General features: G+C 43.3%; 2 protein-coding genes across 2 annotated transcripts; one reads left to right on the top strand and one right to left on the bottom strand.

The window, feature by feature from the left end:
* The first annotated feature begins 3,458 nt into the window (after positions 1–3,458).
* RP9 (RP9 pre-mRNA splicing factor) lies at positions 3,459–14,990 on the top strand. The gene is given in 7 exon segments (XM_020886061.2): positions 3,459–3,571; positions 3,574–3,670; positions 7,645–7,675; positions 8,803–8,932; positions 11,173–11,264; positions 13,379–13,440; positions 14,352–14,990. Coding segments are annotated over 7 exon segments (663 nt in total). The 5' UTR covers positions 3,459–3,519; the 3' UTR covers positions 14,551–14,990.
* Positions 14,991–18,341: 3,351 nt separating this feature from the next.
* LOC110132625 (uncharacterized) lies at positions 18,342–26,758 on the bottom strand. The gene is made up of 5 exons (XM_020886060.2): positions 26,486–26,758; positions 26,230–26,377; positions 21,468–23,139; positions 19,499–19,581; positions 18,342–18,590 (listed from the first exon to the last, which is right to left on the bottom strand). The coding sequence occupies exons 1-3, from the start codon at positions 26,756–26,758 to the stop codon at positions 22,076–22,078; spliced, it is 1,485 nt and encodes a 494-aa protein (XP_020741719.2). The 3' UTR covers positions 18,342–18,590; positions 19,499–19,581; positions 21,468–22,075.
* Positions 26,759–27,194: the final 436 nt, after the last annotated feature.

The following is a 27,194-nucleotide window of genomic DNA, read 5'->3' as shown; positions in this document are numbered from 1 at the left end:
CCACGCCCCCCAAACCAGGCTCAGTCCCCGCCGCCCGAGGCGTGTCTAGGGCGGGGCTCGGGTGCGGCGGGGAGGGGCTCGGGTGCGGCGGGGCGGGGCGAGGTGGGGCTGGGGGCGGGGTCCCAGTAGGTTTCAGGGCCAGAGCATCAGAGGCCCTGGCCGCCCAGCGACCTCTTCTCTTGAACTGGTAGGCGCAGGAGGCCCGGTCCATGGAAGAGGCAGCCGTGGCGAGGGTGAGCGCAAGTGTGTGCGCCCTGGTGGCTGGGGTGCTGCTGGCCCAGTACATGTTCACCTTAAAAGGAAGGAATACGTACTGTGCGTATTCTGGAACTCCCCAGAATTTTCTGCCCGATAACAACAACTCTGGGAAAACACTACCTGATTTCTTTCCTTGGTTCACCTCTTCTTGATTCTGCAGACCAACTTCTTCCTGCAACGCGATTACATTTCCTTTGTTTATAAATCACAGCTTCCAAAGCCTATGTCATTTTTCTTGACTGTATTTGAATGTCTTAAAAGGCATCATATAGTCAGTCAGTCACTCATTGGCCCAGATAACTTCCATTGTTGCGGAATGCAAGTGTGTGTTCCTTTAGCACGTGTCCAACTCTTTGTGACCCCATGAGCTGTAGCCTGCCAGGTTCATCTGTACATGGAATTTCCCAGGCAAGAATATTGGAGTGGGTTGCCATTTCCTTCTCCAGAGGATCTTTCGGACCCAGGGATTGAACCCGGGTGTCCTGCAGTGCAGGCAGATAGGCCAGACCCAAATGTCGGAGCTCAGAGCAGAGAAAGTTTTATTACAACCCTATTCAAGGAGAATGGGGCAAAGATGCTTTTTTAAAAAAAGATAAAATAAAACAAAAAAACCTCTGTATGCCTCGAAATGTTTCAGCAAAACGCAATTTTAAAGGCAAAGTTGTGGGGAGGTGTCCCAAGATATGTGATCAGCTCCGGTGCAATGGGGACTCGGGCTCATGATAATCAGGTAGTTAATTTCTTCCATTTTGTGGCAGTTTTTAGCATCTGAAAAACTCAGGGAAAAAAAAGAAAAACTCAGGAAATATGCATAAGATACTATTATCTGAGTACTTCAAACAGGAGCTTTGGCAGAGGATATGGGGGAGAGATCTATCCTGGGAAGGCCCCACAAGGTCATGATCAGTTACACATGAATGGCTAAATGAACGTAGATTCATTCAACAATTCTTATTGGTTTCATTGTTAGAAGAAAAGATAATTTCCAAATTCCAGGGCATATGTCAGTATAATTTCAGATGTCTATGCATAGCTTCTGTGTGTTTGTATTTTCCTGAATAAATTTGAAGAAGTTCTTCACGTTTTGTGTCATTAACAGTTTGAATATTTTGGCAAATATTTCCCTTATGCTGTTATTTTTACTTCCTCTGCAGTTTCTTCCATTATTTCAAGGCTGAAAAAAATTATATATCACATACAGTTTCAAAGCACAACCTAGTTAAGCACCTAACACTTTTGCATGCTGGTTCTGGAGAAGGAAATGGCAACCCACTCCAGTACTCTTGCCTGGAAAATCCCATGGACAGAGGAGCCTGTTAGGTTAGAGTCCATGGGGAAGAAAAGAGTGGGACACGACTGAGCGACTTCACTTTCACTTTCCATGACCTACTAGTTGTTTTCTTGTGCAAGTCACTGAGCTCTCTGGGCCTCTTTATCACTAAATATAGATGATACACATGGGTGGTAACAGCACTTGTTATAATTTTTTTAATTAAATGATCTATTCTACTATTAAGAGCTTGGTTCAACAACCACATAAAGAGTGCACAGTATATACTGGCTTTTCATTCCCAGAACCCAAATCTTGTCCAAATTCAATATATTACACCGACTATATGTCGCATGGATCATCGAAAAAGCAAGAGAGTTCCAGAAAAGCATCTACTTCTGCTTTATTGACTACACCAAAGCCTTTGACTGTGTGGATCACAACAGACTGTGGAAATTCTTAGAGAGATGGGAATACCATACCACCTTACCTGCCTCCTGAAAAATCTGTATGCTGGTCAAGAAGCAACAGTTAGAACTGGACATGGAACAACAGACTGGTTCCAAATTGGGAAAGGAGTACATCAAGGCTATATAGTGTCACCCTGCTTATTTAACTTATATGCAGAGTACATCATGAGAAATGCCAGACTGCACAAGCTGGAATCAAGATTGCCAGGAGAAATATCAATACCCTCAGATACACAGATGACACCACCCTTATGGCAGAAAGCAAAGAAGAACTAAAGAGCCTCTTGATGAAAGGAGAGTGGAAAAAGTTGGCTTAAAACTCAACATTCAGAAAACTAAGATCATGGCATCTGGTCTCATCGCTTCATGGCAAATAGGTGGGGAAGCAGTGGAAACAGTGGCTGACTTTATTTTGGGGGGCTCCAGAATCACTGCAGATGGTGACTGCAGCCATGAAATTAAAAGATGCTTGCTCCTTGGAAGAAAAGTTATGACCAACTAGACAGCATATTAAAAGGCAGAGACATTATTTTGCCAACAAAGGTCTGTCTAGTCAAAACTATGGTTTTTCCAGTAGTCATGTATGGATGTGAGAGTTGGACCATGCAGAAAACTGAGCGCAGAATAATTGATGCTTTTGAACTGTGGTGTTGGAGAAGACTCTTGAGAGTCCCTTAGACTGCAAAGAGATCCAACCAGTCTACCCTAATGGAAATCAGTCCTGAATATTCATTGGAAGGACTGATGCTGAAGCTGAAACTCCAATACTTTGGCCACCTGATGCGAAGAACTGACTCATTGAAAAGACCCTGATGCTAGGAAAGACGGAAGTCAGGAGGAGAAGGGGACTACAGAAAATGAGATGGTTGGATGGCATCACCGACTGGATGGACATGAATTTGAGCAAGCTCCGGGAGTTGGTGAAAGACAGAGAAGCCTGGCATGTGCTGCAGTCCATGGGGTCGCACAGAGCCGGACACGACTGATCAACTGAACTGATACATCGCATGGCTCACAAATTTTGGAAAACTGGAAAATTTCTATGGAAGCCTCGCTTTCTTCAAAAACTGAGTGCATCCTACTAACGGGTAACGAGCAGCTCCTGTGTGCCTAGGCATGGGGCGATACGAAATGGACTTGCACATGTTTCCTAGCCTCCCGGGTTGGAGATGGCGAGGAAGTTGCCCGACTCCAAGAGGGGCCCAGCCACTCGCAGAACTGGCCGAACTCCACACGGCGTCCTTAGTGCCGCGACTCCTGGCCGCCGCCAGGGGGCGAGCTCTGGCCTCCGGCACCAGCCAACCTGAAGACAGGGCTCCGATCAACGACTCGAGGCCGCGCCGGCCATTCCGCGGTGCAGGGTGCAGCCGGCCGCAGGGAGGGCACCCGGCCCGACTCGGCCCGGCGGGACGCGGAGCCGCAGCGGGAGGGGGCGCTGCTGGGCCAGGAGAGCGCGGCGCAGAGGAAGTATCGTCTTCGCCGCGCGGCCGGGCAGCCTCAGCCGCGCCGCGCGGGGCTGCGATGTCGTCCCTGCCCGGGCGCGACGATGCGGGGGCCGGGGGCGCGCGGCGGCCCGGGAGCCCCGGGAGCAGGAGCTGCAGCGGCGCCGGGAGCTGAAGCGGCGGCGGCAGGACGCGCAGCAGCTGCAGCAGCTCAAGCACCTGGAGTCCTTGTGAGTCCGTCACGCCCGTCTCCGTCTCCGACTAATGCTAGGAATGGGTCGGGGCCCGGGTCGCGCGGCGGGGTCCGCTTGGGGTCGGCGCTTTAGACGGGACCCTCGGACATCTGGCGGGTGGGCTGGTGAGCCCCTCGGACCCCGGCGAGCCGAGAGCCGGTTTTGATCCCGGCGGCGGGACCCTAGATTCCCAGCGGCTGGCGGGAGGGAGGGAGGCTCCTCCCCCGAGCCTCGTCCCGGACCCGAGCTGTGGCGGCGGGCGCTTCCCCCGCAGGAAGCGGCGGTTTTAGTCCTCGTGCGGCGGCGGCGGTGCTTGGTCAGGACTCGGGGACTGAACCCAGAAGTGCGGCTGAGCGCCCTGGTCTTTCCCGCTCTCAGGTCAGGGGGCGCGCTGTGAACGGGTTAAAATCCCCATCCTTTTCATCTTCTGCTCTTAATAAGGGAAGAGAAAGCCCAGTCCCGTTACGTTCGTGCGGTGACGAAGAGAAGTCAACTGGGGTGAGGGCCTGGCTCCCAACTACTCGGGAGGAGCTGTCACGTAGACGAGAGCGTAGACTTGTTCTCTCTGGTCCTTAGGAGTTTTTACCAGGGTTAAGGGTGAAAGCTACTAGGAGGCCAGTTCCAGCTCAAAAAGAATTAGGACCTGAGTCAGCGTGCTCCCCAAGCTCCCGAGGGTTGGAGGAGAGTCCAGATGACCACTGAGAGAAGGGTGGGTTGTAAAGGAGATTTAAATATAAGGTGGAAAGTTGGATTAATAACCCTTTCTATTCCCTTCTGTTTTTTCCTTCTATAATCAGCTTTAGAGGTCAAACTTAAGAATCAGAGTTTGATGTTCAATGAGTTATTTGACTTATTTGTTTCAGGCACTTCTCACTGCCTACCTTCTCATGATTGCTGAGACAATGATGTAAGGCCCTCAAAGGGTTAATCCTTCATTACTAACCTTTGGGAACTTTGACAAAATGCATGCTTTCTTGGAGCCTGGCCTCCTGTGGCTCTTAAGCTGAATGTCACTTCATTTGAACAACTGGGTGTAAACAGAATTAGCCTTGTAGGTAAGGTACAAAGCTTTTTAGATCTGGTATCTCCAAAGCAAATTGCTGAAATATTTTCCAGTGGAAAGCTGTGGCATGTCACAGGCCTGGCCTCTTTTAGTAAGAATAATGAAGAGAGTGAGATTCACTCAGTCATGTCTAACTCTGCGACGCAGTGGACTGTCCATGGAATTCTCCAGGCCAGAACACTGGAGTGGGTAACCGTTCCCTTCTCCAGGGGATCTTCCCAACCCAGGGATCGAACCCGGGCCTCCTGCATTATGGGCGGATTCTGTACCATCTGAGCCACCAGGGAAGCCCATAATGGAAGAATAGAAATGTGTATAAATTGGGCAGGTGATACAGTCTGTCAGCAGCCATTCATTAGTAACATTAATGCTATGTCTTTAGGGTTTTCTACTTCAAAAACTAAAACATCTTTTTTATAAGAACAGTCCTAAAGGGTGTCAAAAGACAAAACTACCACACTTTGCAAACAGTTTGATGTCCTTTGTTCAAGGGAAAACAATCCACAGATTGAGGAAGTACAGTGTTTCATCTGCAGTGGAACACTCTTCCCAGTTATTTTGGACAGGAGCAAGTTTTACAGGGTGTCTGAGAGGCAACTTGAAAATAGGACACGATTGGCTAGGGAGTCAGGGATTTCTTCTTTTTTTTTCTTTAGGGATTTCTTTACAAAGCCTGCTCCTCTTATCTAGGGTAAGCTAAACTAAGCTAGGTAGCCCTGGGCTAAAGGATTGTGATTGGTATATACTAGGTTTCCTTGACAGCGAGGCATTTCCCATTAGGGCAGACTGACTTAGGTTTAGATTTGAACTGGGCCACTCCATTTTGGGGTTCCCAAGCTACGGAGGACCTTTGTCCAGAGTTACACTGAGGTTTTGTAAGAGCAGTTTCAACTTTTATGGCTTTTCTAGATTTCTTTAGGAGTACCCTTATCTCCTCAGTTCTCCCTTCTGGTACTGAGCGCTGTGCCTGGCCTGGCAATTGTTGAGTGGTTACTTCTGCAGGGAGTAAGTTTCTAAACTGAACTTGCAGTATCACCTAAAAGTTTAGCTTCTCCTAATAAACCTGTTCTTTTCTTTGGTAGGAGGAAATAGCAAGTTGGTTAGAGCAGGAGTGCGGATATGATTCCCGAAACAAACAAATGACATAGAAATTTTTAAAACAAAAATGCTTCCTTTGTAACTGTATAACAGAAATGAGCTAACAGCCTATTTGTGGCCTTTTTTTTGCCCCTAAGTCCTTTGGTTTCTCTCTCAGAACTTTATTAGCCTGGACTTATACCAACATAGGTGTGAGGAAGATGATGTTAATTTCATTTATCTTTTGTAGTTAAAAAAACATTTTTTGAGGCAGTATATTTGCATGTAAATAAATGTAAGTGAGAAAAAAGCTCCCTCCCTCAGGTGATATCTTATATATATGTATAATCTCCCTTTTCCAATACACACAAATAGAACCATACCAAACACTCTGTCCTGTACACTACTGCTTTCTTGTTTTAACTTAAACTATTTTGGCCTAGTTTTAGAATAATCCGTATCTATTTGACTATTAGATAAGTGATTAGCCATTTTAGAATTTATTAATGTTTTCCTGATGACATTTTCAGTGTATTAAAATTCAGAAAATTAATCATCTCTGAATTCACCTTCTGTGTGCAGCAACTTTGGGACTCCCCAATTTCCAAGTAGTTGGAGTCAAGATAGCATTTTAAACCAGTCATAGCACCTCGATGCCCTCTCTCAGTAAAATTCCACTAGAGAGGCATTGAAAAGACCTGAGCTGTTCAGTTATCCTGCCTCTTTTTCCAACTACATTCTTTTTTAAGAAGGGGGTTATATCCATTAGGCAGTCACCTTTAAAAGCCAGACACCCACGCTCTGCATTGCAGAGCCTAGAATGTGTCAGTGCTTGAAACTGAACATAATTACACCTGAAAGTAATACAGTGTTATATGTTAATTCCATTTCAATTTTTTAAATTAGTTTTGTTTTTTTTTTTAAATGAATGGGAGCTGTGGGTGCTGCTTTTGTAGATTTGGCACCAGAATCCTTTTCCCCAAGTTCCAGCAAAATAATGAAAAGTGGAAATGAGTTGGGAGCATAGGCATGATTTGCATACTCAGAACCCGAGGGTCTGAGAGCTGTATTGGTGGAAGGGAAAGTACATTTGCACACAGTCATCTGCTTCTCTAGCAGTAGTTGAGTGCCAAGATCGCCCTACATCCTTGAGCCCAGAAGGGTCAGTAGGGGCAGAAAGGGCAGTCAGAGAGCTGAGGAGCAAGTGGCAGTGTGCTCTGCAAACACCATGGGCCAGTGGAGAGGATCTTGAATCAAGAGCTGGGGCAAGCGGTGGGAGGGGGAGCTTCTGGGATGGATCACCCCCACCTCCTTTCGCAATAGCAGACCCTTCCCTCCGGCTTTGCTCCCTCCCCGTTGTGCAGTCCCCATCCTTCTTAGAGCACTCACACCGCCACCCCCATGAGCCTCACAGTGTTACGGAAGTTGGAAGTTATGGTAGGTAAATCACCCACAAGTGTAATGACAGATTGGAACCATAATTAGCTCAAGTCTCTTCTTCCCTCACATCTTCCCTGCAGTCTCTTGATTTCCCTTACTCTAAATATAAAATCATTGTCCTAAGACACCAACTTAGTTATTATTTGGTCAATTTAAGTTCTGCATCCCAGCAGGATGTGATACAGCATCAGTTTATTTATATTAACATAACATCTCTGACTGCTGGGCATATTTTATTAACTGTTTCTAAAAGTGATGGTATAGTTTTAGTTTTTACTAAAAATAACCTTTTTTATTTTGGCCTGTAGTTGCTTTTTGGTGATTGAAATGTGTTATGTTCCTATGAACATGGTTGATGACCAGTTTTTTGTGTTTTTTGTTTTCCTTCTAGTTATGAAAAACCTCCTCCTGGGTTTATCAAGGTCAGTGTAAAGTTTGTATTTTTGGTTTTTCTCTGAGACAGATTTGACCAGAGCTCAGACTCAGTCACTTGTTATGAAAAACAGCTGCTGCAGGCTTGAACCTCCTTTATGGTAGTTCTGTCTCTTCCCTGCAGATGGCAGTCGGTTCGTACACTTGGGGCTTTGTCATAGTCTGTGCCTTTGCAGAAGTTTAACCTGCCCTGTGTCTGTCCGTCCCTAAGACACCACTGCAGGCCCCCTGGGTGTCCTCAGCACCAGCTCCCCTTCTTTCTGTCTCCCTTGTGACTGCACCTTCTCAAAGCTCTGCTGCCCGTGTTCCTTCTCTGACGCTCCGCTGCTGCTTTCTTGAATGTCATCAGTCAGAGAACCGTGGACTCGGGACATGTGAACCCATCCGGTCCAGCCCCGCCTGGTGCAGTCCCCCCTCCAGGACCCTGGCCACAGTGTCAGTGTGTTTCTCTGGGACTGAGACTTGGAGGACTTAAGGCCAAAGTAATCTTTTCTGTTTGGTAACTTTTAACTTAAAAAATTTTTTTTTTAGGAAACATTCTTCCATTATAAATTTAATATTCCTGGAAACTTGAAAAAATCATAATGTAAAAAAACAGCACCTTAACTATACAGTGCAGTTATCTGGTGGTGAAAATGCGTCACAAGTACAGTATGTAAGAGATTATAAACCATGACAGCGGCCCTCAAGGTCTAATAATCTTTTACTCTGACACATTGTTTTTATTGTTCCAGGAAACCTTACTTGTTTAATTCTGTCTTCTGCCTCATTCCACAAAGCTTCTAAGTTAGCAGAAAATTTTTTGTGGTCTTAGAATCTAATTTTTGTGATCTAGAATTAGAATTTGAGGCTCACAGATCATCCCTGTGTAAACACTAGTGACTTTTCTCAGGAACAGCTGCTTTATTTTTTGTGGTACAGCTAGCTCTTCTGGAATAGTTACTTCCATTTTCTTTCTGTCAGTTATAATTTGTCATTCTAGCTTTTCAGAGGATGACGTGATGACATAGGGATCTCCAGCCCATGAGAAAGCCAGGCAGTGCTGTGTTCTCAAGCAGGTGGGAGAGAGCTCTGATGCTTTTTTTGCCATAGAGCTTACACACTGTTTCCTTTTCAGGAAGATGAGACTAAGCCAGAAGACTGTATACCAGATGTCCCAGGCAATGAACATGCCAGGGAGTTTCTGGCCCACGCACCAACCAAAGGACTTTGGATGCCACTGGGGAAAGAAGTCAAAGTCATGCAGTGTGAGCGTGGAAATATTTCAAGTAACACCCTTAATTCACTCATGTTATAGGCCACTGTTTACAAATGAGTTCACTCCTTTTAGTTCATTCTCACACCACGCTGTTGAAGTCAGGGCATGATCTCTAGGCGATAGATGAGGAAGCCGCCTTCCACGTGTTAGTCAGTGCCTGGGGTAAGTGGCAGAGCAGTGCCTTGACTCCAGGGCTTCTGGCTGCAAGGGCGGTGGTTTTCCACAGGACTGTAGCTGCTTGCACAGTCTATGCTTCAGTAATAGTCCTGTAACAGAAAGGATATTCCATGTAGAAATGCCATGGGGGATGAAGGCTGCATTGGGGGGTGGTTCCTTGGGTCTCACCTCGGCCTGTCCTCCTCATTATTGGTATTAGGGTTTACCCAGGTGACCTGAGAGGAGCTGTGGGCCACACAGGGTGGGTCTGGACCAGGTGGAGCCGTGTGCACACCATCTACTGTACCAGCATAAGATGGCATTTGAAGAAGGGGTACTGCTGCCTTTAGAAATATTTATTGTACAAAGATCCTTCATGCACACAATTAAAATATCAGTTCTTATCCCTTTCCTGCATTCCCCTCACCTGAACCTCTTTTAAAACAGTTATTTTTAAGTTTGTCCCCATGTATCTAGATAACAGGATGACATTCCTGACCCTTGATTTTTCCAATTTCCTTATTATCTGCTCATTTCTTACTGTAGGAGACCAGAATTCACCTCCTTTTTTCTTCCTCCATCCCATCTCATACACATGCCCTACCTATCTCATTTCCCCAATAACAGTTATATCATAAATTTAATTAAATAAATCCATTGTGCTTATTATTTTCAGAGTTGAATCACTTGTTAAACTGATTATATTTCCTTTTTTAAAAATTAAGTTTAAAAAGCACTCCTCTCTTTGATGGAGTAGTTAGTTGTGCTTAACTTTCTATTTCATTGACATGCAAATTAAGTGTTTAGTCTGGACCAGAACCAGTTTTACATAAAGTTAATGAAGCTTAAGCTTTAGGACCCCTTCCTTGCACCTTCGAAAGGCCTTTGGAGTCCCAACAGTGGTCCTGTCTTTCTGTAAAATTTACCAAGTAAAGATTCCCCGCCCCCCCAAAAGAGCCCTTCTTCTCCTTAATTTATGTAAGCTTCAGACTTCACAAAACTTATATCCATCCAGATGCAAAAATACATGCACACATAACCCTATTGTCATTGATTTCCATGATCCTAGTGTTATCTAACACAGAGCTTCTCAAACTTGGGGTGGGCCTGATACTATTTCTGACAAGCTCCCAGGTGATGCCAGTCTTGCTGGTCCACTGACCACACCTTGAGTAAGCATCGCCTCTCCTTTAGTAGAGGTTTTGATCACAGATCATATGGATCCTTCTTGATACTGCACATCAATTTATGGCATTTAAAATTTCTCCTTTTGTCATAAAGACAGACATTTGTTTGAAGGGGTCTGCATTTGTACTGAATGCATTTCTTCTTCCCCAGGTAGAACTAACTCAAAATAGTGGGGAGATGCAGAAGGGGCAGAACAGAGGATCCCTAAACTTCATTTTTTCCCAGTGGTTTCCTACTACCAACTTTCACATTGAAATGCGAAGAAGAAAATATTTCCCCATCACTACATATTTTCATTAGCTACCAGCATGGAGCAAAATTGGCTAATCCTATACCTAGAATTCCTCGTCCTGCTTCCTGACCTCCTTAGTTGGAGTTACTGAATGCCTGTGTAACTATTACTAGTTCTGCTGTAACAAAGTCCTACAGACTGCACGCTTAAAACAAGAAGTTTCTTGTCTCACAGTTCCGGAGGCTAATGATCCAAGGTCAAGCTGTCCTTCTGAGGGCTGGTGTGGAAAGGATGTATTCCAGGCCTCTCTAAAAATCCTGTCTCCCAGTAAGGTCATTCTGAGGTACTAGTGGTTAGGACTTTCAATACAGTGGGAAAGCAAAGGGGATGACACAATTCAACCTGTGGCACAGTTTTTAAAAAATCACACTTTGTTTTTTGCATGGAATTATTTAGGAAGTACTTGGTTCATTTCTAAAACTCTGCAATTAAAGGATACTTGAGGAAGTAGTTTCTCTCTTTTCACTAATTATATTTGCTTTTAAAATTGGAATGTAATGAAGAATATCTTTAATATGATCTACTGATACTTTATCTTGATTAAGTAAAGATATATTATCTTAAAGAAATATATCCCTTTGTCTTTATTTTAGGTTGGCGCTGTAAACGGTATGGTCACCGAACGGGCGACAAAGAATGCCCTTTCTTTATCAAAGGCAACCAAAAGTTAGAACAGTTCAGAGTAGTAAGTAAAACCCCAGAGTGTCAATTTACATTTACTGGATATGATGAATGTCAGTGAATCAGGCAGTCACCAGTGAACTGGAGTTTCACACAAAATACGTTCCCAAAGCCTTTAAGCCAAAGTATCTGGTGTTAACTGCATCTCTATTAAATCAAATTTGTGTGACAGATTAGTTATTAACAAAAAAAAGACGCTTGTTAAAATGATATTTGCTATGCCTTGGGAACACTGCCTTTTCCAAAGAGGCATTTTTATCAATTCAGTCAGTCTTTTTGTACTTACGTGAAAAATCATATTTCATAAATAAAATAGGGTTCTAATTTCTCAGCTTTTGTCTAAAGACTACATATATTTGTATCATAAACTGGAAGTATGTACAAATAATATACTTTCTTTGGATGACAATAAAGTCAGTCAATCATTTCATCACTTTTTTTTTTTTTTGGCTGAGCCATGTGACATGTAGAATCTGAGTTTCCCAACCAGGGATCAAACCCATCTCCCCTGCATTGAAAACTCAAGAGTCTTAACCACTGGGCCACCACGGAAGTCCCTTGTCACTTTATCTTAACAAAGTCACCTCCCAGGTGTTAATTCACCATTCAATAACTATTTTGGTCAATTTAACTATGCTATTGCTGGATATTGGGATTATCAGCATGTCAAACTGGGGTATATAAACATTCTACAAGGATTTTAAGATAATTAAAATATTGGGTTTTCATTTTACTAATTTACAGAAAATATTCTGAATAAATGACTCCTACCCAGAATGTCAGCTTTTACAGTACCTTTAACAGATAATTTGATGATAAATCTCAAAAACGTAAATACATTCATATTTTTAAAATTTCAAAATCTAAATTGATCTAAAGATAAAATAGAACATCAGTATACACAGATAATTATAACTTTCAAAATTATTTATATGATTAAAAAATAGAAATTGAAGAAAAATAGGAAACAACTGTGGTGTCCGATATACAGCATGATTCGCTGCAACATATAAATCATATGGCTTTTAAGAATTATGTTTTAAGAACTTCCCTGGTAATCCAGTGATTAAGCCACAGTATCTGGTGCTAACTACAGTGATTAAGAATCCGCCTTACAATGCAGGGTATATGGGTTTAATCCCTGGTCAAGCCCACACACAGCTAGAGAGACCACGCACTCTGGAGCCTGTGCCCACACACTGCAGCAGCGACTCCAAGTGCCGCAAAGTCCAACGCAGCCAAATAAATGGATATTATTTTTTAAAAAAAGAATTATGTTTTAAAAGAATATGTAATGTCATAGGAAGATATTCATGAAAACATAAAGGAAAAAGAATAGAGTTGTATTGATGTACATAACATGATTCTATTTTTTGGAAATATGAATAATGACTAGAAGAAGCACACTAAAATATTAACAGTGGATATCCCTAGGTGGTAAGATATCAGATATTTTTAACTTTATGTTTTCTTTGATATGTAAAAAATTTTATAATATTTTTAAAGATAGTTCACATGCCATGAAATTTTATGTGTATTCATATTTTTAAGTAATTTAAGTAGTTTTAAATTATACAAATATAAGATTAAATTCATCTTATTTTAACAGAATGGAAACATTACAGAAAGGTTTTTCACAATTGATTTTTCAAGTCCAATCTTGCCTCTCTCCTCAGAGGGAATTTGTAGTAAGTAGTTTGATGAGTATACTTCTAGATTTCTTTTTGGTCATATACAGTATGTTTTTGTGCACATATAAATGAATCATGTATCATTTCCAACTCACTTGTTTGCTTAATAGTATCACTTGATCATCTTTCCATATAGAACAAATAGAATTAATCTCAACATTTCTAACCTTGAGTAGTACTTAATAATGATTTTGCCATGGTTTATCTCCTTATGAAGGCTGTGTAAATTATATCCTGTATTTGTATAACTGGAAAATCTTTTTTATAGCCTCTAGGAGTTTGAAATGGCAACCCTTAAGAAGGATTAGAACATGGTGAATATAAAATTACCACCAAACAGGAGGAAAAAAATGTTTCCATGAAAGAGGGATTTAATTTTAACAGTCTATGAAGCCAAAACTAACCTTAACCTTCTCTAACCTTAAAGGCACATGAAGATCCCATGTATGACATCATTCGTGAGAATAAAAGACATGAAAAGGATATAAGGTGAGATTGTCCTGATGATAACAATATCCTCTTAAATTTTGAAATTAAAGCTAGAAACTATAAATTTAAAATTTAAAAATCCCAGTATTAGAGGAGTGGTTTAGTAAATTGTGAAATATTTGGAAGACTGGAGTAGTCACTGAAAAAAAGCCACTGTGTAGGGAATGATCAGGCCAGCCGGTTCTCCTTGGGTTAACTTAAAGCATTGTGCTTGACCTAGCCTTAACTCACTCGTGTCAATGATAGTAGTATTGGCAACTACCATTTATCTTCTCTAGTGTCTTTAAAGATCTGAGCTTTTTTAAAATTCCTAGACAGGGTGAAAAAACAAGAGGAACTTTTTTGTGGGTTTTTTTTTTAATATTGTTTTGTTTTCAAATTGCTGGTATTATAATCGTTTCGATTTTTTTTTAGTGAAGTATAGTTGATTTGCAGTATCATGTTAGTACAGCACAGCAATTCAGAAATATACCAATATATAAATATATACACACACATATATTCTTCAGATTCTCTTCCCTTACAGATTGTTACAGAATATTGAATATAATTCCTTGTGCTGAATTATAATTGTTGAAGAGGTAGATTACCTAGCATGAACTTGAGCAGTGGGAGAATGATTTAGGAAAGTATGCATCTGTTAGAAATTATAAAAGGAAGGACTATGGAAACATGCCAAAATACTTAGGACAATGGAAAGAATACAAAATGGCTTGTACACTGGTTACAGTCATGTAAAACAGGCATGGATGTATACAAGAATCGGGAAAAGATATAAAAATAAATACTATCTTTAATGAGGTGATTAATTTGTGATATTTTTCACCCTCATTACTGTTGTTATATTTTTATCTAAAAAATTTTTTCAAGTTAAGTTGAATATGGTTCTTTGGTCAATCTTATGTGTTTAGGATACAACAGTTAAAACAGTTACTGGAGGATTCAACATCAGATGATGATGGGAGCAGCTCCAGTTCCTCAGAAGATAAAGAGAAACACAAGAAAAAGAAGAAGAAAGAAAAGCATAAGAAGAAGAAGAAAGAAAAGAAAAAGAAGAAAAAACGAAAGCATAAGTCTTCCAAGTCAAATGAGAGTTCGGACTCAGAATGACGAGAGCCTGGCTTGTTCAACATTCTCTTCTCTAAAACCAAACACTGTGGCCAAAGATGAGAGGACCCGTGGAGGAAGGTGGAGTCGGAGCGGAACAGGAGAGAGAGACGCCCCAAGGGAAGACGTGTGGTGTCCCAGGTGCAGGTTCTCACCTGCCTTCCAGTGAGGATGTGAGTTGTGTGTGGCCAGGTGCTAGCTCTGGACACGCCTGACTTCAGGCTGGACAGCTTTTCCCCTTGTGCTCCTCCCTGCTGATCCCCGTGGGTCCCAACTCCTTGGAAACACCTCGGGCAGGGCGGCCAGATGAAGGGAGGCTCTGAGGAGCTTCTCCAGGTGCGGCCGCAGGTTCCACCTCCGGGGGAGCTACTTGTGCCACAGAGCTCAGGCGTGACTTCCCTCTGCTGCTGAGGATAATAAAAGCTCACTATTTATTTTTTAAATGCATTTACTTTTATTTCTTAATGCATGCACATGCTCCAAATTTAAAAGGTACCTAAGGTTTAATTATGAAACTTCTATTTCCTTCCTCTCCCAGCTTCCCAGTTCCCTTCCCAGTGGCTACCAGTTTTACCAGTTTCTTGTGACGTCTTCCAGGAATACTGCCTACATCACAAGCAAGCATAGGGCTTTAAGTATAAATACTATACACATTCATCTCCATGTTATGTTTTAACAGTATAATGTTGATTTTAATAGCAAATATATCCTGCGTTATGGCATCATAGGTATAGTGTCTTCATATGACACATAGCACACACTCTTAAGTGGCCACACAATTCCTTGATTTGAAGGTACTACAATCATGTAACCATTCCTCTACCGCATTCTGTTGTTTCCTGTTTGTCATTCTCCAATATCGTGATTTGTAATATATATTTGATCACTCATATGACCAAAATATATGTCTCAGATATATTTGGTCATTGTCCAGTTTCTGGACACAGCTCCCCAAACCCTTGGAATATCATGTGTGATAAGAACAATGGGAGCATCTTTTGTTGTGTTTGGTCTCTTGTCCTCCATTCATGACAGAACCGGAAAAGTGAAATGAGTGTCTTGTTTATTCATAACTAACTCCTTTCCACAACATCTGGGTTTATGTTCATGAGATGACTTTTGGAAGGCACCTAAGGATGTGGGGAGAGGCTGGTTGCCAGGAAAATCAAACTGAATAGAACTGGAACTTGCAGCCCCACACCCTCATGTGGGGAAAGATTAGAGGGACTGGAGGTTGAATCAGTCACCAGTGGCTAGTGATTTAATCAATCCTGCCTACGTGATGGAGCCTCCATAGAAGCCCAAGGAGGGATTCAGAGAACATCTGGGTTGGTGAACACACAGAGGTGCTGGGAGAATGCCATGCAAGCAGAAGGTATGGAGGCTCTGTGCCACTTCCCATTCCATCTATTTTGCCCTGTGCATCTCTTCCATCAGGCCATTCCTGAATTACAGCCTTTTATAATAAATCAGAAATGTAGCAAATTAACTGAATCCAAAGCAGGGAGTTGGAAGGCAGAAGCACAGGCAAAAACGTGACTTTTGAGTAGAACCTGAAGTAGATGAGGCATGTGGCATAGTCCGACACAACTGAGCTCTTGCCATGTGAAATCATGCATTTCCAGGCAGACAGTGTCAGAAATGAGTTAAACTGTAAGACACTGCTGGAGTCAGGATCTGCAGACCGAGCTTACTGTACCCTTCCCATCCAATCCTTCATTACTCCCACCAGTGCATTTCTACCTCCTGGATTCCTGTCTCCAACTACCTCTGAAGCTCAGTTGTGTTCTGATGGGCTTGGAATGCTAGTGGAGACGGTGACCACAGGGCAAAATGGGTTATCTTAAGTTAAAACTAAGTTATCCATTAAATAGTGTACATTAAATGCCAGTCTCCATACAGCTGTGCTGTGCTCAGCCACTCAGCTGTGTCCCACTCTTTGCAACCCCGTGGGCTGTAGCCAGCCAGGCCCCTCTGTCCATGGGGATTCTCCAGGCAAGAATACTGCATAGTAAGAATATAAAGTACAGCAATAATCAATACCATTCAGAAATGTAGAGTATGGCCAGGACAGTGATAGCTCCTGTATTTGTCTTGTTGTGAAAGTGTACTGATGACATGTGAGGATCACCTTATGCAACCATGGCTTGGGGACACAGGCCAGAACTCTTCCTGATGTTACTTAAGCAGGTCTGAAGTAGAAGTTAATCAGGCTGTCACAGACCAGCTTTGCCAACACTACCTTTTACTTGTCTCATTGCCCTCACTGCTATCACTTTTTACCTGCTCATTACACCAGCTAGCAGTTCTGCATTAGTATAAGGGAGTTCAGTTTGGTTCAGTCGCTCAGTCGTGTCCGACTCTGTGACCCCATGAACCGCAGCACGCCAGGCCTCCCAGTCCATCACCAACTCCCAGAGTTTACCCAAACTTATGTCCACTGAGTTGGTGATGCCATCCAACCATCTCATCCTCTGTCGTCCCCTTCTCCTCCCGCCCTCAATCTTTCCCAGCATCAGGGTCTTTTCCAGTGAGTCAGCTCTTCACATCAGGTAGCCAAAGTATTGAAGTTTCAGCTTCAACATCAGTCCTTCCAATGAATACTCAGGACTGATCTCCTTTAGGAAGGACTGGTTGGATCTCCTTGCAGTCCAAGGGACTCTCAAGAGCCTTCTCCAATACCACAGTTCAAAAGCATCAATTCTGCGTTCAGCTTTCTTTACAGTCCAACTCTCACATCCATACAAGACCACTGGAAAAACCATAGCCTTGACTAGACGGACCTTTGTTGGCAAAGTAATGTCTCTGCTTTTTAATATGCTGTCTAGTAAGTGTCTTTTAATTTCATGACTGCATCACCATCTGCAGTGATTTTGGAGCCCCAAAAACTAACGTCAGCCACAGTTTCCACTGTTTCCCCATCTATTTGCCATGAAGTGATGGGACCAGATGCCATGATCTTAGTTTTCTGAATGTTGAGCTTTAAGCCAACTTTTTCACTCTCCTCTTTCACTTTGATCAAGAGGCTCTTTAGTTCTTCACTTTCTGCAATAAGGGTGGTGTCATCTGCATATCTGAGGTTATTGAAGTTATAAGCACAGCAAAGATATGTTCAAACAGCTTAGCTCACAGGGAACATTGGCCAGTCCATCCATGTATCCCTACAGTGACCACAAACATTCCTGGTGGAACTCCCACTACCTCCCACACCTGGAACACCATGAATTCTGCCATGCCACCTTCCTTCAAAGAAAACCCAGGCAGTCTTCAGCTACACAAACCTTTTGAGTACCTAGTCATATTTAACCTACACCATTTATTGGAAGATTGAATTCACTTCTTGACCATCTAGCCCCTAGGGTCTGAGTATAAAGAAGTCTTACATGCCTGAAGCTTCCTTTGTTTCAGGAGACACTGCTGCTGCTGCTAAATTGCTTCAGTCGTGTCTGACTCTGTGCGACCCCATAGCAGGCAGCCCACCAGGCTCCCCCGTCCCTGGGATTCTCCAGGCAAGAATACTGGAGTGGGTTGCCATTTCCTTCTCCATCAGGAGACACTAGATCCAAGTAAAGAATGCATGACCACCTACCCTCCACACGTCTATCAGTGTCCTATCGGACCTGCTATATGCCTGGCCTACATTATACAGACAATGAGTCAGCATCCTCTCTATTCCCAGGATAGAGCCTCTGTATGGAATGCTTAAGTCTTTTTATTCTGTCCTCAACTCCACCATCCTTTTCTCTTTATCCCAAGGTCCCTGGTGAGGACAAGACAGAACTATTCATGGGTGACCCAATTCTACTAGTGTTGTCATGAGTGATGTGGCCATTTTGAGAGGAGAAGAAAATGCTTAAGAATTACACTTTTGAAATCCAACTTATTTGCTATTTTGCAACTTTTAATTCACAACTTTACAATGTCATATTTTCTTGTTTGCTGGTATAACTTTAGTAGTTCAAGAAAGAGATCTCGTGTTCTAATCCATCATGATAATGCAATATTTCACTTTTTGTTGTAGCTGGAACTCAGCAATTTGTTTCCTAAGAAGTAACAATAGAATAATACAGTTCTTTAAGCCAGGTAACTCATGTGATATAGAGAATCATTACCAATATCTTTAGTTTCCATTTTTAGGGGAAAGTCAAGGGTGTTAACATTTTGCCTAAGTTTAGTTATCATTCTTCCCTTTATGACCTCTGCAGGGCAGAAATGACCTTTTAAAGGTCATCAATCCACTGGTCCAAGACTAGGGGTTTAGGTGAGGAAGGGTTACCCAGTGCCAAGACTCATCGTGAAGGGAAGCCTGTCAAGCTGCTGGCCCCTGAAGGGAGATGCTAAGCTTCCATTTACCTAGCTCTAAATTAGAACACTAATGGTGAAGCCACCAGCAAACTTACAGAATTCCATACAATCCACAATATACTATTGGTAACAGCAGCAGGAATTAAACGTGAAAATTAGGATAAAAACAACATTCCACAGGGCTCAAGGACGTATTGTACAACACGAGGATGCCAATATTTTGTAATAACTGTAAATGGAAAGTAATCTTTACAACTGTATAAAAATAAATTACAAATTAAATAATCATAACATTCCACACAATTGAAAAACTTTGGTTCCAAACTTCTTGTAAGCTAGGGTCTAACAAGGTATGTCTGTTACCCAGTTAGAACACTGCTATGTTGATGCTTGGGTCTATACTCCAAAGCTAATACTGCAGTGTAGACCCAAGCACCAGGGGTGTGTGTGTGTTAGTCGCTCAGTCATGTCCAACTCTTTGCAACCCCATGGACTGTAGCCCACCAGGCTCTTTTGTCCGTGGGATTCTCCAGGCAAGAAAACTGGAGTGGGTTGCCATTTCCTTCTCCTAGCACCAAGTAGGAAAACCCAAATAAAGTCCAAAAAGCAAATCATAATACAAACTAGACACATGATAAATACCAACCTCTAGAGCTGCTGGGTATTTCCTAAATTCTATGGCATCTGCCTCAAATCTCTGGTACTTGGTTTTAGCTCTCTCACAGTTACCTGAGGGGAGAAGTGATTCATACATTAAATAACCCAAGAGGCTTCAAAACCAAAAGAAAAAAACAATTCAAAAACACATCTTTCAAGAAAGTGACCTATTTTTCAAGATAAAATTCTATGCCGTTCTGTTGTTCCTGGTGGTAGAAATGATCACTTGGCAAAAACAGACAGTCCAGAAGAGAGCCTTCATTAGGAAAATTAAAATCTTGACTGTGTAACCTGGGGTAAACTGAGCTTCCCATTAACATCTTCACAGGAGGACTCAGTGAGTCTGTCTTTCAGATATGGCCAAAGGAGAAAGTGCTGAAAACTACTAAACTATAGTATTGGGTCACAGTGAGGAGTAAATTTATAACCAATGCTATTTCCCAAGACAGAAAAAAGATTCATACACACTCTGATGGGCAATGACATGACATGGGAATACAAAGGCAAATAAGACTGGGAAGACCAATGGCACCACAGTCAGTGTTTTAATTCAACTATTCTGGAGTTCACAAGATGTTGTCAGATGCACATGAGGGGGTCCCTAAGCACAGTGGCCCAGGTCATTTCCTGCCACTTTATAAGCAAGGACTAACATCAAAGCCAGAAAACCCTGCACATATTGAAAAGGAACCCTGTTTTTTAAAATTTCCCCCAAATCATTGAGCATGAATCAAGTCAAGACAATAGCCAGGAGTTTAAAACCTAACATTATACCCTGATTTTTAAGTGGAAGTGGTAGGCTTAAATATTTCTTCAATCTAAAGGTTTGGGATTAGGCCTGGAATTTATTTAAACTTCCCTGAGGCCCTTATGCATCCCATTCTTCACTTACCTGCTTTGCTTCATTCTTTGCACCCCAGATGTAATCATCTGCCAAAACGGCCCTTAGGGTCCTCCCCCTGTCCCCTACTCCTGTCACCTGTGCCCTCACCAGTCCTAGGATGGTTCAAACTCAAGCTTCAACCAGGTGTGGATGGGCTGCTAGTCCAGTCCCTCAATCTCACCATTTTACACTCCTTCCACCCACAACACACAGCAAAGCAAAACAACTCTTTCCAAGAAAACTTTTCCATGGATTACCTTTTTTCCCCTATGTACTCATGTTCAAACTCCAACCTTTTAAAACTCTTAAACCTTTTAAGACGTTTAAAACTGTTAGTCCTCTCACCCATCTCTAATTATTCCCATGTGAGTTAGGACCCTCACCACTTTGATTTTTTGAATTACAATACTTTTTATTGAGTAAACTGGCTTTATTCAAGAGCACCATATAGGTGCTCTCCACGCTAATTCCTACTATAAAATACTACTGGTTGAGGACAAAGATTTGTCTCATTTCTCTACTCAGTCTGAATTAGCCACTTACTGCCTACAGGATAAAAATTTGTAAGTGAAGAGAAACCCTCGTACTTTACCACATTCCCAGCCTCTTTCCCAATCCCTCACCATTCTCCATTCTGGCAAGAAGGTCTCAAGCAGAATCCTGCCGTGACTGCCTGTTTGAGCTCACCTGCTGTCTCCATTCCCACTCCAAACTTTGTGCTCTTTTGTCTCCAAACCACAGAACCTAATCGGGGTGAAATCCTCTACCTCCATACAGACTGCCCATTCTCAGCCATCCATCTAGACCATGTCCTCCTGACTATCTCAGCCCACCACCACCCACCTCTCTATCATCTTTTACCAGAGCATTTTGTTTCACATTACACTGAAATTTCCTAGAGTGCAGGAACTCTAATTTGGGATTCTCTTTGAACATGAATATGGGCACCTACACCTTAAGCAAAAACCTATTTTCAAAACAGAGAAATACTAATTTATGGCTGCCTTTGTATCCTGGACCCAGTAGGGAACCAGCACAAACGACCAAACAGTATATGAACCCATTAGTCACTTACACTCCAGTGACCTGTAAGAGGCTCTCTGGGACTGCAGTCCCTCCGGCTTGGCCATGGCGGGTCTTCTGTGGAGCCCGACACCAGTGCTTTCACAGCCATCCTGTCCTCTCCACCGATAAACTGCAGGGACACACTCACATTCACCATAAGCGTGTAGTAACTTGCACTTATTTCTGGTGGGCCAAACCATAAGTTGAGGAGGGAGAGAGCTCTCAGGTGACATCCTGATTATCCTTCCAGTCTTGTGATAAGACCTTCTTCTGGAAGATGTCAGAGGGCTCTGTGGACTCACTTCAAGGAGGCATTCGATCTCATCCATGTCATCCTCCTCTTCCAACTCAGAGTCTTCTGAATCCTCAGGAAGCACAATGGTCAAGACGGCACTTTTCTTCAACAGATAGGCTGTCTTAACATTTGAGAAGCTGCTCAGCTCTTTCAGCTTCCTGCCTTTCACAGTCTTTTTAATCTTTGCACACCTTTTCAAGTTATCATTAGACACCTCCCCAGTCTCATCATTCATGATCATTTCCTCTTTATCTGCACTTAATTTCCTATTGGTGATTGGCTGTTTCCAAGATCCCTTGGTTTCGCTGTCTGATGCTGTCTCTTCATACCCTGGAGGGGATCTGCTGGGGGGATTTCTCTACCTGGACTTCAGAGCAACTCACGTTGCACTGGATGCCCTCATCCACTTTGTGGACCTGGGCCAACCAGGTAGGGGAGGGAACGCGCCCCCCGCAGCCATTGTTCTCCACCTCATAGACTCCATCCTGGTTCCTGCCCCCCACTGACATCTGCTCTGCTCCCTTCCTACCACTTCCTGGTGAAGACCCAGGGGAATTCCCAGACTGTACCTCAGTCCACCAAGTCAAGTCGCACTGGATGCCCTCATCTACTTTGCTGACCTGAGCCAAGCAGGGAGGGGATGGGACAGTCATCTCAGGGCAGCTGTTGCTCTCTACCTCTTCACCCACAGCCCCAGGGGAGCCGTGGCTCCTGCTACTGTTCTCTGGCATACTTTCCCCTGCAGTAAAGGGCTTCTGAGATGATTCTGAGTGTAGGCTCAGGTCTTTAACTGCTTCCATGCTGGCGCAGAGTGCCCGTTCCTGATGAAGCTTGTTCATATCTCCAGTAGACTGATACAATTTTGAGTTCTGGGTATTCTGGATCTCATCTCTGTCATTCAGAGGTGGTGGGTTTGGGGAAAGAGCTGCATATCTCTTCTCTTCTTCATCCAAGCTCATGCGGTCTCTACCCTCGTAAGAGTTAAAAAGCATTCCTCTACTTTCACAGAAACTTTGTGAAATCCCATTTTGCAGCACCTCCTTCTGTGGCATATCTTTACCATAAACCACATCATATGATGGCATCGTTTCGTTTGATGTACTCGCAGGAATACTGGTCACCTTTCCCATCTCAGGGCCGTCGCCTTCTGAGGGCACATCTTGTTTTTCATTCAAGTTTTCAGCCGGTTGAGGTTCAGCTTCTGTTTGTGTATCCTTGGTTTTCATTTTTTCCCAATAGCCACCATACTGTCGGAACTGTGCCGTGTTACATAACATAGGGACGATGGATCTTCGGTTAACAGTAGTGGGCAATGGGGACTGAGGGACGAGGAAGGCAGGATACTCACTGAGCACCAGTGGAAAATACAAACTTCCATTTGTGAAAGCTAGAAAGAGAAGGGGAGAGTTAGCCATTCTGTCTCCTGCCGCCACTCACAACACTCAGCCAGGACTCACTGCACAGCCACAGCCTCTCACACCCACCACGGGCTCCCACCGAGTCTTCTGTTACCTCTTCTGTTACCAAAGCAAAGGACATCAAGTCCTCCCCCAGTTTTTACATGAGTAACTCCTAACGACCTTCATAACCCATCTCCCACACTTCTCACAAGTCTGAATCCGTTTCGCTTCCAGAATAATCTGTGGTCCTCACTCCAGTTACAGTATTTAAATGGCTCATCATGGCCTATCAGATACGAGGGATAGTGACCACATTCCCTAGGATGGCATAAAACACTTCATTATCTAGTTTCTCACTGTATCATCTCATTGAGTCTTTCAAGACACAGATGGTCCACTAAGGCTCTCGCCATGGTGCATTCCTTTACCAAGACAGCTTTTAAAATTTCTCTTTTCCTTTTCTGGAACACCCTCCTTCCCCTAATCATTTTAAAACATTTTCAGCAACTGCTGGAACTTGAGGCATTTTGTCAAGAGAAATCAGTTGGACAGAGAAAGGCAAATACTATACGATCAATTTTATGTAAAATCTAGAAAAAAATGATATTAGATACAGTGGAATCGTGGTTGCCATGTGGTTGCTGAATGATGGGGAAATAGCAAATGCTGGCCAATGGCAAAAAGAAACCTCTAATTCAGCTTATTATACAAAAGAAAAAATGGGGAAGGGAAACATTTACTCAAAATCAGCCTATTTATAAGAACATAAATCAGCTATTTTAATTCTAGAGCACTGCATACTGCATGTCCAATTAATATCTGAAAGATGATAGACTACATGATTATGGATATTCTACAGGCTTGGAAGCCACTCAATCCTACCCAAGTGAAAAAGGTGAACAAGAATCAAGAATTCTCAGGTGATTCACAGCAATCACCTGGTTACTGGGAAGAGCGCTACTACCAATACTGGAAAGCCATGTGAATACAATCACAAGTTATAGAAGCACAGACCCAGGAGATCAAAACTCAATGAGAACTCACAGTGGGGTAGGAAAACTTCAACTGCTATTGACAGACTGCAAGATAAGGATGAAGAAGTCTGAGTTCAAATCCTCAGAGAAAACTCATCCATAAGGGAACCATCCCACACACTTTTTTAAGTTTTCCATGCAGTAGCTCAATCAGTTTCTCTCAGTAAATTTAAGAGAAAAGTCTCCTGAGCTTCCCGCAGGGGAAGAGGAAGAGGAATAATGCATACCAGAAGCACTGTTCTTAACAAGTTTCATCTTCAGAAGACAATAAACAGAGCATAACTGATGTGCAGGAATGGAAATACTTTTCTCCAGTCCACTCTAGCCACCCTTCCCAACCCAATGGGAGGGGGAAGCACGTGTAGTTTGTTGTGCAAAGGCAACAATCACACTAAAAGACTAAGACCTAATCATAGTCCTTTCACAAACAGAACTGTGATCCCTTCTCTACCTCTACAAGGTAACACTCCATTACTAAGGGCCTATTCAGATCAGTTGCTTTTATCCAGTACGAAATGGCTGACAGAAAAATTATAAGGCATAATAAAGAGGAAAAACTACTGTCTACAAAAACAAAGAAAAAAATCAGTTTAAATACAAACACAGGGATTAAATGCAAACAGGAGGAGAAAGACTTACCATACTAATTAGCTAATGCTAATAATCAAAAGAAACTTGGAAAAGCTGTATTTATTTCAGACAGATTTCAGAAAAAGGAAAGTAATCAGGGACATAAAGTGGGGCATCACAAAAAAAGTCACTTCTTCATTGAGACATAACAATCCCTAATATATATGCCCTTAACAGTGGGTGAAACTACATGAAGCAAAAGTCATAAAACTGCAAGGAAAAATAGATGAATCCATTGTCAGAAACTTTAATACACCTACAGCAGACATGGATAGATGCAGTCAATATTAAAAAATCAATAGGAACCAATGAACTCTACAGCACCAACCAACTGTACATGACTAACCTCTACAGACCCCCTCAACTAATAGAATATTTTTCTCACACTTACATAGAACATTCACAAAGATAGACCACATTGTGGGCCATAAAACACACTTACAAGTTAAAAGGTATACTAATTATAAAATGTCTGCTTAGACCATAACTGAACGAAGGTAGAAAACAAAAAGATAAATTCCTAATATCAGAAATGAAAGGGTACATAACTATAGATCCCATGGGCATAAAAATATAAATGATTAATATGAACCCTATTTCCACAATATTTATTACATAGATAAAGAAGGACAAATTCCTTAAGAGACAATTTCCCAAAACTCATGTAGAAACTGACAATCTGAATGGACCTCCATCTATTAGGTCCAAGATGTCTACCTTCCAAATATTTTCAAATCTTGCTTGCCACCTTTCTCCAACATACTTTTCTGATGTCCCCATTATAGCTTTTAGAATCTTTAGACTCTGTAGAAAAATTACAAGGACTAGGAGCTCTAAGGTACCTCATCCAACAAGACTGGTCTCACAACATGAGACTTTGGTTGGATTATGCTATGATCCTGGGCCAGTCACTGACTGGAAGCCTTGGTCCCCTCATTTGGGAAACAAGGACAGCAACAACTTGGCCAAATGAATAGAGAATACATTTCTAGTATTTGGGCTTTCCTGGTGGCTCAGATGGTAAAGAATCCACCTTCAATGCAGGAGACCTAGGTGCGAACCCTAGGTTAGGAAGATCCCCTGGAGGAGGGCATGGCAACCCATTCCAATATTCTTGCCTGGAGAATCCCACGGACAAAGGAGCCTGGCGGGCTACAGTCCATTGAGTCACAAAGAGTTGGACATGACTGAGTGACTAAACACAGCACACAACTGATATATAGCTAGAATTTGAATATTTTCTATTAATCTGAACCACAAACACTGCCCCGTGGTCTGCCCCAATCTGTCTAGCGTGAGCACAGGGTGAGGAAAGGGAAGTCATGGACAAAGGAGTTAGAAAACCTTCAGGCTTTGATTTACACGGAGGGTCCCAAATCCCACTGAACCTCCTTGGGGATTCAGATTCCTCACCTGCCCCAGAAATGGCGAGTGGATTATAGGCAGGATTCTGGTACCAGAGACCCAGGTGAGGCTGCTGGGCCATGGGCGGCACATAGAAGAAAGGTCTGGAGTTACTGCCCTCAAAATTTTCGTTGTTTCCTGAAGAGTTCATTTTCCACTGAAAAACAGGTGTTTATAGCTAAGAAAGGACAGCTGTGCCTCACCCTGTAAAGTGCTGTAAAGGCAGACAACCATCCTTGTCCCCCATCATGACTGGGATCCTTACCTTGTCTTCCCACTTGCCTGGGATGCAGACATGGGGTACTGCCCTGCAGGCGTTAGGACCAGCGGAGCAGCGCCCAGAGGCCCAGGCCCAGGCCCACGTCACGCTGAGTGAGTCCAGCTCCCCAGGCAGCAGCACCTTGGGGAGATGAGGCCTTGGAGGCGTGCGGGGGGGGGGTGTCTCAGTGCCCAGCGTCAAACGCCAGGGTACCCAGCAGCTGCACTGGAAAAGGGGTAGGCCCAGATGCACCACCCTTGTCTGCAGCCTCTCCACCATGTTCCCTAGCCCCTGCCCCAGACTGAATCCCGGCCCAGCCCCGGACTCCAGGCCCCGGGCTCCGTCTCCTAACACCCCGGTTCCCGTAGGCCAGTCTGTCCCCCACGACCCCCAAACCCTGTCCCCTCGCGGCGTGCATAACCCACGTTCCCATTAGGGACACCGACCTGCTCTAGCTCGACATCTGCGACGGGGAATTTCTGTAGCGGCGCACACAACCCACACAGGGCCGACCGCGCCGTCAAGAGCCCCTACAGCGCCGGTTGCAGTGGCTCCTTTTTATGCTTCACTGGGCGGCATGTGCAGCTCTTCAGCAGGCCCCGCCCCCCGCGCATGCGCCCTGTCGGAGCGCCCAGGCCAGCCTGCCCAGACAGAAGTCGCTGGAAGGTGCTGAGACTTGAAGGAGGAAAGTGGTCCTCTCCGCCCACTCCCGCGT

The sequence above is a fragment of the Odocoileus virginianus genome, chromosome 1 (genome assembly GCF_023699985.2).
Source record: "Odocoileus virginianus isolate 20LAN1187 ecotype Illinois chromosome 1, Ovbor_1.2, whole genome shotgun sequence".
Taxonomy (NCBI): domain Eukaryota; kingdom Metazoa; phylum Chordata; class Mammalia; order Artiodactyla; family Cervidae; genus Odocoileus; species Odocoileus virginianus.
Note: the sequence above shows the minus strand (reverse complement) of the source record. Positions and strands in the feature narration are given on the sequence as shown.